This window comes from Mastigoproctus giganteus, chromosome 12 (assembly GCF_048544385.1).
Source record: "Mastigoproctus giganteus isolate SK-2022 chromosome 12, ASM4854438v1, whole genome shotgun sequence".
Lineage (NCBI taxonomy): Eukaryota > Metazoa > Arthropoda > Arachnida > Uropygi > Thelyphonidae > Mastigoproctus > Mastigoproctus giganteus.
The window spans coordinates 136,914,632-136,931,144 of record NC_143586.1 but is presented as its reverse complement, the minus strand read 5'-3'; the positions used below and the strand labels follow the sequence as shown (position 1 = coordinate 136,931,144).

The window sequence follows — 16,513 nt, the reverse complement described above, 5'->3', positions numbered from 1 at the left end:
GAACGTGTCGTTTTGGACACGCAGAAGACAGTCACAGCTAAGTGGTATACTGAGCAATGCCTGCCTAAAGTCATTGGATCTATGAAGAACCTGCGGCCAAAGTCAAGAATGGACACCTGGTACCTCCATCACGATAATGCTGCAGCTCGCCGCGCCAAAGCCTGCACCGAATATTTGACCACGACAGGACAGAAACTTCTTGAGCACCCTCCCTACAGTCCAGACCTTGCTCCCTGCGACTTTGCACTGTTCCCGCATGTGAAAATGAAGCTAAAAGGGAGGCGGTTTTCCAGTGATGAGGACCTTCTACGGGCTTGGGACAACGAGTGTGCTTTACTCCCTAGTGAAACTTGGCAGAACTGGTTTAAAGATTGGTTTCGGAGGACGGAGAGGTGTATTGAATGCAGAGGAAATTACTTTGAAAAAATTAAATAAACAAAGCTGTATTGCAAAACTTTCCTAGTACCCTTTGTATGGTTTTGGAAGAACAAAAAACAACCATGAAATTGCATGGTTAGGGAAAGAAGTGGTAGTAATGGCTCTGAAAAATAAGCCATTTTTTATTTTTACAAATGGCAGTAATCAAAGTGGATCCAAGCTATATCCTATTATGGTGACATTTCATAATAATAATAAAAAAAAAAAATTCAAAGCTAAAGCAGTTTGCTCTCAGTGCGAGCATTGGAAAGTGACTTTACAGGGTACAGCATTCAACATCTTCTGAACAACCTGAAAGCATGTAGTAGTAGTAGTAGTAGTGGCACATGATGCAAGAAAGCAAGTGTAGGAGCTTATGCAGCATCAGCCAAAAAAAAAAAAAAAAAAATCACACCATTCCCTCCAAATTAGCATTAGCATTAGTAGAGGCATTTGATGCAAGAAAGCAAGCTTATGCAGCATCAGCCAAAAAAAAAAAAAAAAACCCACTTCCACTTCACCCCTCTGTTCGTTCAAAATACCTGTCCAGCTGAGCCTTAAACTTATTTAGGCTATCAACCTCCACCACAAGGGATGGCAGTCTGTTCCACCAACCAAATGCCTGTCCAGTTCCTCCTTAAATTTATTTAACCTATCAACTTCCACAACGACAGATGGAAGTTTGTTCCAGCAATTAACCACCCGCTGGCTAAAGGCAAATTTCCGCACATCTATTCTACATCTGTCCTTTCTTAATTTGAACTTATGTCCCCGTAGGTTGGTAATCTGAACAAGTGGAAGGATCCCATCAGAATTCAGCGTGCTCAACCCATTCAAGGCCTTATAGACCTCAATCAGATCACTGCGCAGGTGCCTAGTCTCCAGCCACTGCAATTTGCAGAACTTAAGCCTCTCTTGGTAAGAGAATCCCTTCATTCCCCTCACCAATCGTGTTGCTCTTCTCTGTACATGCTCAAGCAAATCTACATCCTTCCTAAAATGAGGCCTCCAGACCTGTACGCAGTACTCAAGGCGTGGCCTGACCATTGCCTTATACAGAGGGACAATCACCTCCTTTTCCCTGCTAGCAAAATTCCTATATATCATTGACAAAACCCCATGACCCGCCCTAGCAGCCTGTCTGCACTGCTCAGAAAACTTCATATCTGACTGCACAATTACTCCCAGGTCTTTTTCATTTTCTACCACCTTAAGTGTAGTACCACACAGTTGGTACGTTTCTCTGGGGTTACTTCTACCCATATGCAGTACTTTGCATTTGTCAAGGTTGAACTTCAGTTGCCACTTCTTAGCCCATCTGCCCAAATTATCTAGATCCTGTTGTAGTAGCACACTGCCATTACTGTCATTAACAACCCTGCCAACCTTTGTGTCATCTGCAAACTTCGACATTAAGCCTGATATACCTTCATCAATATCATTGATAAATACACAAAACAACAGTGGACCCAACACCGAACCCTGTGGGACTCCACTAATAACATTAGTCCACGAAGAGCAGCACCCATTGATTACCACCCTCTGTCTTCTCCCACTTAACCATCCTTTTATCCATTGTAGCAACTTACCCTTAATACCATTCTGCTCCAATTTGTACAGTAGTCTTTCATGCGCAACAGTGTCAAAAGCTTTCCTGAAATCCAAGTATATGATATCAAAATTATTTTTTGCATCCAGTTCCTTTGTGACCACATCATAATAACCAATCAAATTTGTCAGACAAGACTTTCCCTTAACAAACCCATGCTGTGTTTGAATTATTGCTGCAGTCTTGTCTAGATGATCCTGCAATGCATCTTTAACCAGCGACTCCATTATTTTACCCGGAACAGAAGTTAAACTAACTGGTCTGTAATTACTCGTGTCACTCTTCGATCCACCTTTGTGAATTGGGGACACATTTGCACATCTCCAGTCCGTGGGAACCTCCCCTGAGTCCAAGGATGCTCTCATAATTATGGCTAAGGGTTTGCTTAGTTGCTTTGCCGCCTCCTTTAAAATAACTGGATAGATCCCATCCACCCCAGGTGCCTTTCTTGTGTTTAACTTCAACAATTTCTCCTCCACTTTGCTCTCAGTTATTACAAAATCATTAAGAACACTGCTACAATTTGATAACCTTCTTCCATTTTCAAATTGTAATAATTCCTCACGTGTGAATGTAGATGCAAAATACTCATTCAGTTTGTTTGCTATCTGAGCAGGATCATCAACAGTCGAACCATCGATGTCAAGTGGACCAATCATATTAATTCCCTTCCTTTTAGAGTTTATATAAGTAAAGAAATCCTTGCTGTTTTTCTTAGCATCTTTTGCCAAAGATTTCTCGTAATCCGCCTTCGCCTGCCGAACCTCCTTTGTGACCTGATTACAGACTAGCTTATATCTGCCACAGGCTTCTGCGTCACCTGATAATTTATATGCATCCCATGCATTTTTCTTCTCTGTCACAAGTCTCATTAGTTCATTTGATAACCATTTAGGCCTAAACCTTGAACGATATTTCTTAATCGGTATATAAAGTCTAGTAGCTTCCACGATTAATTCTTTGAATGCTTCCCACTTAGAATTTACTGTTTGTAACATCGTCAGTTGATCCCACTGTACAGAACTTAAAAACTGTCTGAGACCACTGTACTCCCCTTTACGGAAGCAAAAACCCTTTCCTTTACCCCTGACGGTAGTTACCTCTTTGAGTAAATCCCACTTCAGCACACTGTGATCACTGCCACCTAGTGGTTCCTTTATCTGCAAATTCTTAATACACGAATGATCACTGCTGATAACCAGATCAAGAGTGTTACTTTCTCTAGTTGCCTCTCGAACATGCTGCTGCAGAAAACAATCATCCAATAAATCCACAAAAGTCTGACTAGTGTGTGAGTGACCAACCCACAAGTTCCAGTCAATATCTGGGAAGTTAAAATCCCCCATTATAAGACATTCAGATTTACTGGCCCACTCTATTTCTCTGTACAATTGTTCATTGTACTCATTCAAGTCATTAGGCCTATAACACACTCCTACTCTTATTTTTCCTTTCGCAGTGCTTATCTCACACCAAGATTCCTTCAAAAAAAACTGTAACAGTGTTGATAAAGTGCCTGTTATGATAGGCCTAAAAACTGGATTAGCAAGAGTATTAAAAGAGAAGATTGAGTACTTGTTGGTAATAGGCTGTCCTTGTTATCTTATTAATTTGTATGCTTAAAAGGGAGCTGCATACCTCTCTGCAAAAGTGGATATTTGGTAAACATTTACTACTATCCAGAGAGAGATAGTGCTAAAAGGAAAGATCGATTTAAGTCATTTCAACTGATGTATGCCACTGAAGTAAAAAAGATTTTGAAGCATGTATGTACATATTGGTTCTCTTACGTTGTTTGTCAAACGTTGCCACTAGCCTGCTTGGACAGTGGTAACCTTTGACAAGTCTATTTAAAGAAGAGCCATATTAGCATTGTTTAGAGTTACCAACTTGAAAAGTACAACAGGTGATCACTAGTGAGTGCCACTGACTTATATCCAAATCCAATTCATGATCCAGAAGAAATTTTGAAATAAAACAAATTAATGAACTTCCTAAGAAAAAAGAATTTCTGAATTACAGACTTCTTGTGAAAGCAATCCTAAACAGGCCAATTCTGGATGTGTTATCCCAACTCATGCAGAAAGTCTGTTCTTGTTTTCCTCTTCTGGCTTGAATGAAGCAGTTTGCCTGTTACGTTTAAATGTTATGCTAATGTTTCAAAATCCAAACTTAGCTCTTCAGTTGAATGTTGTACGTCACATCCTCATGCTGAAGTCATTACTCCCAGATATGTTGTAGAATTATGAGAAAATTTATTATACCAACAGTTTTTTAACTCTTCCTCTACCATTTAGAAAGTTTATTGCCATGGCAAACTAAACCAGAAGGATGATTCTGATCTAGTCATTGACACTTCTTATGCCAAGGTTGTGGAAAGTTGAAAACAACAGGAGATTCTGTTCTTTTGCTCATTGAGAAAATACTTTATTTGCTGCTTGTGTGACTACATGGTGCAGAAATTTCATCAGTTGGCACTGCATCATTTCTTATTTAAAATTTTTTGGAATAGGTTTTTGGTACTTCTTGGCATTGTTGATAATAAAGAAATAGATGTTTTGCAGTGTCAGTTCTGTTAGTTTCGGTGTGAGAGCCTGCTAGACACTTATGAAAGAAGAAAGAATTGTAGAGTGGTTCTTAGTTGAACTGTGACAAGTGCACAAGGAAGCTTGAAGTATAATAAATTATCTAAGTCACACATGGCATTTTAACAGTTCCTCATAGCAGTGCTGAGTGTGAGAGAATATTCAGTCAGGTTAGAAAAACAAAAACAATTCAGATCTTCTCTTTCTGGTGAAGCTAGCTTTGAACGTGCTCCTGACAGCCAAGTATAGACAGCAAAACCACTGTTATGAACAGAGCTTAGACTCAACATTTTTGAAGAGGGATAATGTCTGAAACAGTAGCTTTCTTGAAGCAATCAAAATCAGTTGTGGCTATCAGAAAATCCAAACAGAAATCCACAGAAACAAAAAAATCTTCTGTACCTTAATGTTCGAAAGCATACTGTGTTAGTTAACGGTCTTATGTTTATATTTAATGGGGAATTTTTTTTGGCTGGTGCAGCATAAGCCTCAGGCTTCCTTGCACCATATGGCTAATAATAATAATAATAATAATAATCCCCAAGTAATTCTCCAGTGGGGCAAAGATAACTTATCAGTTCCTTCTAAAACTCAGTCCTGTCTTATATCTCACAAAAAGACTTCCTCTGCTCCTATGCTTATCTTCAGTGACACCCTGATTTCTAGGCAAGGTCATATATCTCTATTGAGGATTACCCTGACTTCTAATCTCTGTTGGCATAAGCACATCACAAATATTGCTTCCTCCGCATATAGAAATTCTCTTTCTCTCTCTCTCTGTGTTACTTTTCCTCCAAAAAAGCTGTTCACTCTATACAAATTGCAAATCCACTCTATCATGGAATATTGTTTCTACATCTGGGGTGGTGACCCCAAAATCTCTCTCTCTCAGGCTTCTAGATTCCATTCAAAAGAGGGAAGTTAGGTTAATTAATGACTCATCTCTAACAGTGTTTCTCCACTATGTGTCTCATAGATGTTCCCATTCCTGGCAACCCAAAGGTAAAGTGTGTTTAGGGTCAAATGGCACCAGGGGTTTCCTCCATCTCCACGTTGCTTTCATTGTGGATGAACCAGTTCGCTGGGAAATGCCAGAGATTTAAAAGTGTATGGATATTGTGTATGTGTAGTGTCGTGTACCGTTGTTCATCTGGTCGTTTAGCCGCTGGACCCCTACTGAGGCCCGCTTTCGCCCCGTGGAGGCAGACCAGGAAACACCAGTAGACTAAGATTTACTCTGGCAGGTCCTGCCGCTTAATTTCCTGAGATTTCGGCAGCTAGGACCTAAAAAATATATATATATATATATATTTTTTTTTTTTTTTTTTGGTAAATTCGATGAGGAATAATGCTAAATTTCTGAAAGGCCGAGTGTATGGGCGAAAAACGTAATTTGGAGATGATTAAATCAATTCCGACGTGTAGGGCATTCGCTTGCGTATGTGCAGGTAGAGTGGGTGGGGAGACTGAAGTCTGGGGGGAAAAGACAGAAGTATGGAATCGAGAGAGGAGGCAACCCCAAGTCACAGTGGGGCATGCCCATGCCCCACCAGAAGGGAAAGTGGGAATGGTGAGGAGGGGAGGAGACAGTAAGGCTGTCTCCTCCCCCCCACCGGGAATAGGGATATTAAAGATGAAGGAGGCTAGGGTGCCCTCTTCAAGTCGCCAAATGGCGTTTGGCAGCTGTTCTGTGTTAAGTCTCTTTTCTTCAATGTCGAGTCGATTTCAGTCCAGTCGCTCATGGAGTAAGACCCGTCCTTGTGTTTTTCACTAACTTGTCTCAAGGTTTTTCTCTGTAGTAACTCCATTGGATGGTATTTTATGGTCTTGTATAGTTTAACTTGTGGTGGTCTTTCGTCAGACGCGATTTATGGTAATTAGCAGTTTTCTCCTCTCGAAGAGGTCCTGGGCATATTGAGAAAGTGCTCTGTATTCCTCTTCTGTGTCAATGAAGTGGGATTCCAGTCCTTTCGGAAGATAGTGTATCTTTGTGATCAGGATGCCTCTGAGATCTTCGTATTCTGGGCAGTCGTAGACCAAGTGATTCCAGTTCTCGACCTCCCCACACGTGCAGTTGGGGTCCTCAACAAGGCCGAACCCGAGAAGCTTCTCCTTAAAGGGGCCATGACCAGTAAGGAGCGAAGTCAAGTGCTTCCCCGGAAAGTACCAGGCCGGTTACTTGGGGTATATTTTGCTAAGGTCGGGGAGGAATTTTCTTGTAATTTCTCCTTTTGTTGTATCGGTCCATCTTTGTTGCCACTCCCGAAGTAGGTAGGCCTGTAATCGGGCTTTTTCTGTTTTAGTACTACTCGCTGGGTCAATTATGAAATCCTGGAAGGTGGCAGCAACCCCCCCTGACATGCAGGAAGAGCAAGCCAGCTTTTACAGTCTCCAAATCGAGGGAAGAGCTCCAGCAAGCGCCTGCAATGCCGGTGTGCTTACTGTTCTGCATGCTTGTGTGGTTGTTAATAAAATAGTCCTTTGTATCATATCCAGAGTTCTCCTATTGACTGCAAGCATTGTTTTGCTGTACCACACTGCAGCAGCATAAGTTATCGCAGGGATGAAGGTTGCCTTATAATACAACATTAGTGTTGTTTTTTTTTAATCCCCAGTCTTTTCTCGTAACCCTCGCCACCAGTGCCGAGTAACGTCTTATCTTCGTCCTTATATATTGCAGGTGAGGTTGAAAGGATAAGTTTTTGTCTAGGATAACTCCTAGATATTTCATTTGGTTGGCAAGTTTAATGGTCACACCTTCTATTTTAATTGGGCTCCGTATTTGCAGGGTTCCTTTTAGCAGAATAGATGTGGTTTTTGTCGGTGAAATTTTTAACTGGTTTCTTGTAGCCCAGTTTTCTATTTTCTGTAGAGCTTGGTTTGCGGTGGTTTCCAGTTGGGCTCTTGAGTCAGCCTCAATGGTAAGAATAAGGTCGTCTGCAAAGGCCTGGACCCCAACCAGCCCCAGGTCCAGGTTCAGGAGCTCATTGAGGACCATGTTCCAAAGGAGTGGCCCCAAGACAGACCCCTGCGGGCAGCCCCTGTGTGCAGATCTTGTGACTTTTTGGTAGTTGGCATTTATTTCTACTTTCCTGCAAGATAGATAGTCCTCCATTACCTTGCATAGGTTGATAGGGACTGCAGCCACCCTTAGTCTGCTCAGGACGCTTGGCCACCATAGTGAGTCGAACGCCCCGGCAAAATCAATTGAAATGACTAGTAGGTATTTTTTTCTGCATTCCTGTGCCTTCCGAAGCAGGTTTCCAAGTGCATCCACTGTGGAGGAACCCGGCTTAAATCCGAACTGATTCCTAGCCACCAGGTTTGTCCTCTCATAGTGGTTTTTGATTTGCTTGTGCAGCAGTCTCTCGTATAGTTTGCTGACCACTGAGAGCAGTGTGATAGGTCTATATGACTCTGGGCAGTCCGGTTTTTTGTTAGGATTTTTAAGTAACAACTTGGTGTTTGCTGTTTTCCATGCTGTGGGGAATTTGCCTGTTTCCAGGCATCTGTTATAGAGAGTAAGTGCGGTGCAAATTCTGCAGTTTTCTTCAAGATTTCTGGTTCAATCATGTCCAGTCCTGGGCATTTGCGATTTCTGATCTTGGTGGCAGCCTCACTGAGCTCCTCCAGGGTGAAGGGGGGGTTCGATTGCCGAGGTGTTATAGTTTGCGTTTTCCTTGCAAATTTCGTGTTGTTCTTGCATGGTTAATATTGCTGGTTCCTTAAAGATTTTATCTAGTATGTTGCCCATTGACTGCTCCCAGGTGGTCGTTAGGTTTCCCTCCGGTGTCCTGGTAGTACTAATGACCTCGCCCCTGGGGAGCTTATTGGTTCTTGTTATCACCTTGTAGATTAAGCCCCAGGGGTCAGTGTTTCCAGAAGTAGACACTAGGAGCTCCCAGGAACGCTTTTTACTTTTTTTTACGGTGTCTGTGTAACGGTTCCTAGCTTCTCTGTAATGTTGTCTCAGGGCCTCCACCTCATCTTCGGGCCAGGTTCTGCGAGCTCTCTGGAAGTCTTTTCTTGTTTTTTGCATTTGTCGTCATAGTACTGCAATTTCTGGTGTCCACCAGGGTACTGTGCCAGGTTTTGGATTTTTTTCTTTTTATCGCTCGATCACTGATGTTCAGTAATAATTTTGTAGTTTCTCTCTGAAGGTCATCTGGGTCGCTCCGGGGTTTATGTTTTCCAGATTGTGTCTAATAGCCATGGTGAGCAGCTCTCTATACAGTGTCCAGTCTGTATTTGCGACTGCATATCTCTTTTGTGGTTGGTTTGTTTGAGTTATTCTTGTTAGTTGTCTTTCAACTGAAAAGGTTATTGCCCGGTGGTCTGAGGTGGGCCATGCTTCCTCCACCCTCCAATCAGTCACATGTGCGGCCATACTCCTGGTGGCTAGGGAGATATCAATTGTGGCCTCCCAGAGGGTGCTCGAAAATGTTGGCAGATGGTGGGGTCGATTTAGTACAGTTAGATAGGATCCTGCAAAGTAGTCTTCTAAGAGTTGTCCATTTCGAGTTCCTCGCCTGTCTGAGGTGAGGCTGTGCCATGCTGGGGAGCGACAGTTCACATCAGCTCCAATGATGACTCTTTGATTTGGTAGGGTATCCTGTAGGCATCGGAGGTAGTCGATTGCAAAGTCCATATCTTGTCCCGGTCTGCAGTAGAGTGCCACGACATATAGAGATCCTAATGCTGTGCCAAGTTGTGCACAAGCAGCCCATGGAGTACACAGCTGTGTGACTTTAGTTGCGCTGATGTTGGTGTTTCTTACCAGAATGGCAGCCCACGGGGTGTCTTCATCCGTGTGGATCACCTTGTAATTGTGTGGGTATCCTGCGACCCGCTTTAGATGTGTATACGGTTCCTGGACTATAATGACATCCAAGTTTTCGTCTTCGGCTTTGGTCCGTATCTGGTCAGCCACTGCTTTGGCCCGTATCTGGTCAGCCACTGCTTTGGCCCGTTGTGCATTAATTTGGATTATTTTCAGCATATTTGTGTTATAATTCTTAATTTTCGTTCCCATAGTTGATCCTGCTTTGGTATAAGGTCTTGGTTCGTTGGTATGTAGGGCATTTCGGGTCCCTAAGTGAGTGCTTGTGGTCTAATTTCATAGTCTTGCAGTTAACGTAGGTGGGTTCCTTATCTTTGTGGGGGCAAGCGTTAAAATCATGGCCCTTTTCAGAGCAGTGGCCACATGTTGGGGTGGTTTGTGCACACGTGTGTGTCGTGTGGCCAAACTTGCAGCAACGGTAGCATTTCGGTATGATTACTCGTTCGTGATAGCGGTAGCTTCCCCATTCAATGAAAACCCTTGTTTGATCTTTCAGGACCTTCCAGGCCTCCGGGGTAAGCTCAACTACCCAATTTTTATTTATTCCATTTCTCACTTGTATGAAGTATTTGGGTATTACTGTTTCTTGTGGGTCCTTTCCTGGGATTTTGCTCTGTAAGTTCCTGTGGTACAACTCAGATGCTAGTTGGTTAGGTGTGAAATCCTTGTCTACGTCATAAATTATTATAGCCGGACCTTTCCTTTTTGGTGGCTCAGCTGTTAGGCCCAAGGCAGCAATCTTGGGGTTTTCAATTATCTCTTGCATCTCTCGCTTTGACTCGGTTTCAATCACGAGTCCTACGCTCCTCAGTTTGCATATTCCTCTTATTCTTGTTTGCTGTTGTGGATTCGAATCCCGCCTCAGGCTTGGAGCACAGTAAAATGCAAAAACCTTGGTAGGTGCATTATGGCCACAGAAGCCGATGCGCCAACAACTAAAAAAAAAAAAAAAAGGTGTTCCATTTCTATAGATACTTCCATGGGCACTCTTCTTCTGGATTGTCTTATAATTTCTCTCTCTTCCAAACCAGTCTGAACACGTGCCACAACCAGTCAGCATCCTTTTACTGTCCAACTTAAAACTCATGGAACCAGCTTTTCTTCTACCTCATTTATTCATTTAACTTCCATTTTCTGGAACAACCTCCCTTCATACGTATTTCCCAAAAATTACAATCTACAGAAATTGAAGTCTAATGCTAAGAAGTATCGTCTTTCATCTTCTCAACCTTCAACCCATGCATGGTACTACATACTATAGGTTTTCCTGCTTGGAGAGGTATTAAAACCTATGAGGTTCTCATAAAAAAAAAAGCATCACCTTGTATTTAAGTTCCTTTATAATTTTATTTAAGCTTGTTTTAGGTATTTTAGGTTCCAAACTTTACTTCATTGAGATTTTTTGGACTACTTTTGATATCTGCACTTACCTTACGAGTTCCAAATTGATGGATGTTTTTGAGATACCAGGTTTTGGTGAATTGTGTGCTGTTTCTACTTCATCAGGCGTTTTTTGCAGTTTGCTTTATGGTCTTTATTGAGGAAGGTTTATGTCCAAAAAACTTCTTGAACTGGTATGCAATTTCTGCAGCATTTTAGTGTATTGCATGCCACTTTACAATTTCCATCCTCTCCTTCATTGGCGCCTCCGTATCCAGGTGGGAAGGACAGGAGTGCATAGCACAATCTTCTTGATTAGACCAGGGTTTGAGCCCGTCATCACCAAATACGGAGGATGTGGAAAGGTCAGGGAATGACCACCGCATATCCCCGGAGCAATATGGCCTTAGTTGCTAATGCTCCTAAAAACCAAATAACAATCCTCTCCTTCACTTTAAGGCTCATGGTATTTTTCTTAAGTTCAAATTATTCAGGGCCAATAAAAAAAAAAGAGATTATGAACTATTGTTTTTTTATAAACTATTTTTAAAAGTACATATGTTTGGATGAAAGTTTATATTATCAATTTGGATTTAAATTTGTAATATGACTGTTCTAGGGTGACACGCCATTAACTATGGCTCACAAATTAAAAGCCCAGTGGATAGCAAAAAGGATACAAGAATCAGACAGTGAACACACACAGAAAACACGTTGCATAACACTTTATAGAGATAAGGTAAGTCTTTTTTGAAATTTTGTTTTGTTTGCTAATATATGCTACATAAATATGCTTGTTGAACTTCAAAAGTTTCATACTATGTTAGTTGGACTTCACAGTTATACATATATTAGTAGCATTAAACAAAAGTTTTGACAAAATAACATTAATTTTGTTATTTAAACAAGTTATAATTAGTAAATATTCATAAATGTGCTACATTAATTAATGCATAAGCATTAATAAAAATGAACAATCAGTTTCCATCCTAAAAATGACTGGATGCTAGTCACTCAGTATGAATCTTATACGAATCAACTACCATAGTATGTCACCTGTGGTAGTTGATTCATGTAAGCTGATGGCATGGCATGGTCTGTAGTCAACTTTGACAAGGTTGCAGAATGTAAAAAATTTTGAATAACCAATACTGTGCAACTGAGCAGAACACTGGAGAGGAACAAGCATAAAACCATAAAATAAGTTATTACGTTTTCATGACAAGATATGTGATTTGTATGCTGCAACATATAACATGCTTCAATTAATTGTCATTAATTACTACTAATTAAAGCATGTTATGACATTTAATATGTAAAATGTCTGGAAATGCTGTTAAGACAGTGCCATAACTGTCATCTAGCACTGTTATTGCCATACCAGAATATGAACACCATTATGAAGTATTCTGGCTTGATCCGGGTCTCTAAAACAGTCTTCTGATTTTCAATTTCTAAAAGTTGCATGGTGTGAATCAATGGTCAGCATTGTATAAATCTGAGAATCTGAGGATACTGCATTTGGGTTGGGAATTAAGGATCCTTGCTACCTCCTCAGTAATTGGCCCACTTTTATTCTGCTAGCTTAGCTGTTCTTCATCTGAGTGAATTAGTCATATGGTGTCTATGCCATTGGGCTATGAAATGCTATTCAGATGTGTTTGATTTCTTTGCACAGTTTAACTGAGTGATGAAGCAAGACCGCTCTATTCAAAACCCCCTATATTTGCATATAAGAATAATGCAGGCACTCCCCCGACTTACATAAGGGTTGCATTCTGCGGAACACTATGTAAGTCAGAATTTCCATAAATGCTTATGCAGCACTTCGCAACTATGCTTTCTGAATTTGATTGAAGAAAAAAGAAATGTTTGACAAACATGTAAATAGAATTATTTATTCAATTTTTTTTTTTTTTTTTTTTTTATCTCATGCATAGGAAAAATTACAAAAGTGTGCAATTACAAAAAAAGGGGGGACGGGCATAACACAGCAAGTTTTACCTTTAGAGCATCGTTGCCAGAATCAACGTCTCCAGCTAATAATTATGCCGCTGCAGAAGTTGAGGGCTGTGGAAATTTAGAAGGGGTTTTTTCCAACACATCACAAAATTTCTCTGCTGCTGCAGAATCGGCACTGGCAACTACGCCTCATACTTTAATGTTTTGGAAACCAGTGCAGTGCTTGAACCTATTAAACCACCCATTGATTGCCACGAACTTGGCTAGGGGTTCGCCGTACTTATCCTTAATACCTTCATAAATACTTGTTGCTTTTGCTTGAATGGCCATTAGACTCAGGGGCACTCGCTTCTGTATCTAATTTTCCATCCATATTATTAATAGATTTTCCATCGTCGATATAGCACCTGAACACTGCTTTTTAGTCACTGTTGATCTTAAATGCATTGATCCATTAACATGTTCTTTTATACGTACTCTGTCCTTTAAAATAGCATTCACTGTTGAAGAAACGAGACCTAATTCCCGTGCAATAAATGACAAACTTTGTTCTGCTTCATACTTCTTAATTATTTTCATCTTCATTTCTAAATCGGTTTTGTTTCGTTTCCTATCACTGCCACCATTTGTATTTTCCATTGCTCACTTTCCCTTCATTATTGTAATAAGTAAATAGGAATGAAGAGAAGATTCTGAAAATTTATTTATGTTTTTTTATATGATTGAAGATTTCAGTGAAGGGAAAACACATTTCACTATAATAACGTAAAAATCCACACAATTCCAGTTATCAAGATTATCACAAATGCAATAAGTTCGAGTTTACTGCCTGTTTATAATTCGATGCACTAACATAAAAGCCCAATAAACCGGAAAGTGCAAATTGTTTTTACTGTTTTATGGTCATGATCTCTAGAAATGTGTTTTAGAAAAATATTAACAAAGGCATTCAAAATTGATTCTTATAACAACATATGATAATGATGAAAAGGTAGTGCAATTTCCATTATAAAAATGACTTTTAGAGATATAAATAGCTTCGTTATATAGCAAAAATTTCAAAAATTTGTTGGAACGAATTACCAAAAGAACAACGTGTCATTGGGTTCACTTGGTCCTTGAGGTTGTCACAGACATTCTCTCAGATATGCCAGACAAGCTGTTCTTGCTACATGGGTGTCTAAAATGCTGATGGAACTGATATTCGGGTGACACTCAAGTCAAGTGGACCCAATTTCGGCGAAGTCCGGGCGGTCTATGACAGCCAAATCCTCTGCTTGCACCTTCACAATGGTGGGACTGTTAGTAATCCTGGGTATAACCTTCATGCACAAGTACATGGTGGGTGACCACCCAGGTGTGAACCAAGGTAAGCAGGGGTCGAGGTGTGGCACCCACACCACATGGAGGAACGCCGCCCCTCTATGTTACCAGGCAGTACTAGGTGGTAGATGACTCTCATCAACCGGTGAAATACCACCACTTTGCTTATTGGAGGCTTGAAGTGGTGGAACCCATGTTTAGTCTCTAGAGCTAAGTTCCGGCCAACCCTTCCATATCTCTTCCATCATGCAGTATGATTGATGATTTTTGAGGTTATGATGAATGTCGTGGCGAGATCCAATATTCCTTACATTTTGAGGGTACAGCTCTAAAACGGTGTTCGCAGGCCGGCCGCTAGATAGTACACCGGACCAAACCTATTGGTAACTCTCTAGGAGGCTTCCGGATCAGCTAGTGTATAATCTTGCTACCTCTACTCTGCCAGATAGTGACTGGAGGGAGTCCGAGTAGTGTGTATGTGGGGAGCATTGTCGAGGCCACGTTATGTCAAGGATCTGGGTATATTCTTACCACATGTACGCCATATCCAAAAATTTCATTACTTCATACAGCATGTCCCACCCACTTTTTCTTACTATTGAATACACCATGAATTGTCAAAATAATAGAGCAAGCTTATCTGCGAAAAGATCTAAACCTCCCAAGGACTTCCTAATTCATTTCACAAATATACGTGGTCTCAATTCCAATCTCAACGATGTCCATTTCCACTTGCGGTCTTCCAAACCCCATGTACTTTTTCTGACTGAATCTCAGTTATCAGTTGATTCAACTACTGCTCATCTCAGATGTCCAAATTATTTGCTGTATGGATTCCTTTCGCCTCAAAGGTGGTACTTCTGCATATGTCCGTTCTGATATTCCCTGTCAGAGACTTGGCAAGTTGGAATCTCCTCTCTTTGATCTTCTGTGGCTTAAAATCTCCCTACCTCATTGTGTAAAATTCATCTGTTGTCTCTACCGTTCTCCCAACTCCACTAATCACTTGGAGCTCTTTGGCTTCCTCTCTTTGCAACTTGACTTTCTCCAGTCCAACTTTCCTAACAGTGAGGTAATTTTCCTTGGTGATTTTAACGCTCACAACTCCAGCTGGCTTCCATTTTCTAGTCATACCGACCCAGCAGGTCGAGATGCTGAGGCTTTTGCAATTACTAATGACCTAGCACAGATTGTTCATTTACCTACAAGAATACCGGACAATCCTAATCATACAGCCAATACGCTTGATCTTTTTCTCACAAACAACCCTTCTAAGTACAAGGTTGAAGTGAGAGATCCTTTAGGCACTTCAGATCACAACTTGGTGATTGTCTCTTCTCCAATGGAACCTTTATCTCATGGCTATTCCCAACCTCATTATTTGGCATTACAAGAATGCAAAATGGGATGACCTGCGAGACTTCTTTTCTTCTTTTCCTTGGTCTGATTACTGTTTCAAAACTTCTGATGTCAACGTTTGCTCAGATCGTGTCAGTGAAATTATTCTTGCAGGAATGGAATCCTTTATCCCACACTCCACTTTACAATCTCGTCCTTTATCTAAACCTTGGTTTTCCAATAAATGTGCTAAGGCTGTCCAAGAGAAGAATGTTGCATATCGTAATTGGCTTGTTTCTAATTCTTCAGTTTCATTTTCTGCCTACACCAAAGCTCGCAACAATTGTAAAGCAGTTATTAATCAGTCCAAACTAGAGTTTGAACAGGCTAAGAGTAGAAAACTTGCTTCTTGCCCTAATGGTAGCCGAGCATTCTGGTCTCTTGCCAAAGCTATTGGCCGCAACTTTTGCCCATCTCTGCTCTCGCCTCTGTCCAAACCAGATGGTTCTGTTGTCACTTCAGCCAAGGATAAAGCTGACCTGCTAGCATCCCATTTTTCTTCCAGCTCATGTATTAATGACCTTGGTAAAACACCTCCCACCATTCCTAACACGCTCCATTCAATGCCTCCTGTGGTCTTCCGTCAAAAGGATGTCAGAAGGATTTTGACGAATCTTGATGCTAAGAAAGCTCCAGGTCCCGATGGTATTTCTCCACTTGTTCTCAAAACCTGTGCTCCTGAACTTACTCCTATTCTTTGCCGCCTTTTTTCACTTTCTTATTCCAAAGGTGTTTTTCCTTCTGCTTGGAAATTTGCTCATATCCAGCCAGTTCCTAAAAAGGGTGACAAATCCCTCCCATCGAATTACCGTCCCATTGCAATTACTTCTACTCTTTCTAAAGTAATGGAGAAATCAATTAACCGCCAACTCTTAAACTACCTAGAAACCTTCCATCTGATCAACGATCGCCAGTATGGATTCCGTCAGTGTCGATCCACTGGTGATATTCTGGCTTATGTTACCCATTTATGGACTAATTCTATGCAAAGGTTCGGTG

At 41.0% G+C, this 16,513-nt stretch overlaps 1 protein-coding gene across 1 annotated transcript in view; it reads left to right on the top strand.

Moving 5' to 3' along the window:
* Positions 1-16,513, top strand: part of Hip14 (palmitoyltransferase Hip14) — a 329,449-nt gene that overhangs the window by 86,072 nt on the left and 226,864 nt on the right. Inside the window, exon 6 of the mRNA XM_090386835.1 lies at positions 11,451-11,570. Coding sequence (XP_090242961.1) covers positions 11,451-11,570 — 120 coding nt within the window. The remainder of the gene's footprint in view (positions 1-11,450; positions 11,571-16,513) is intronic.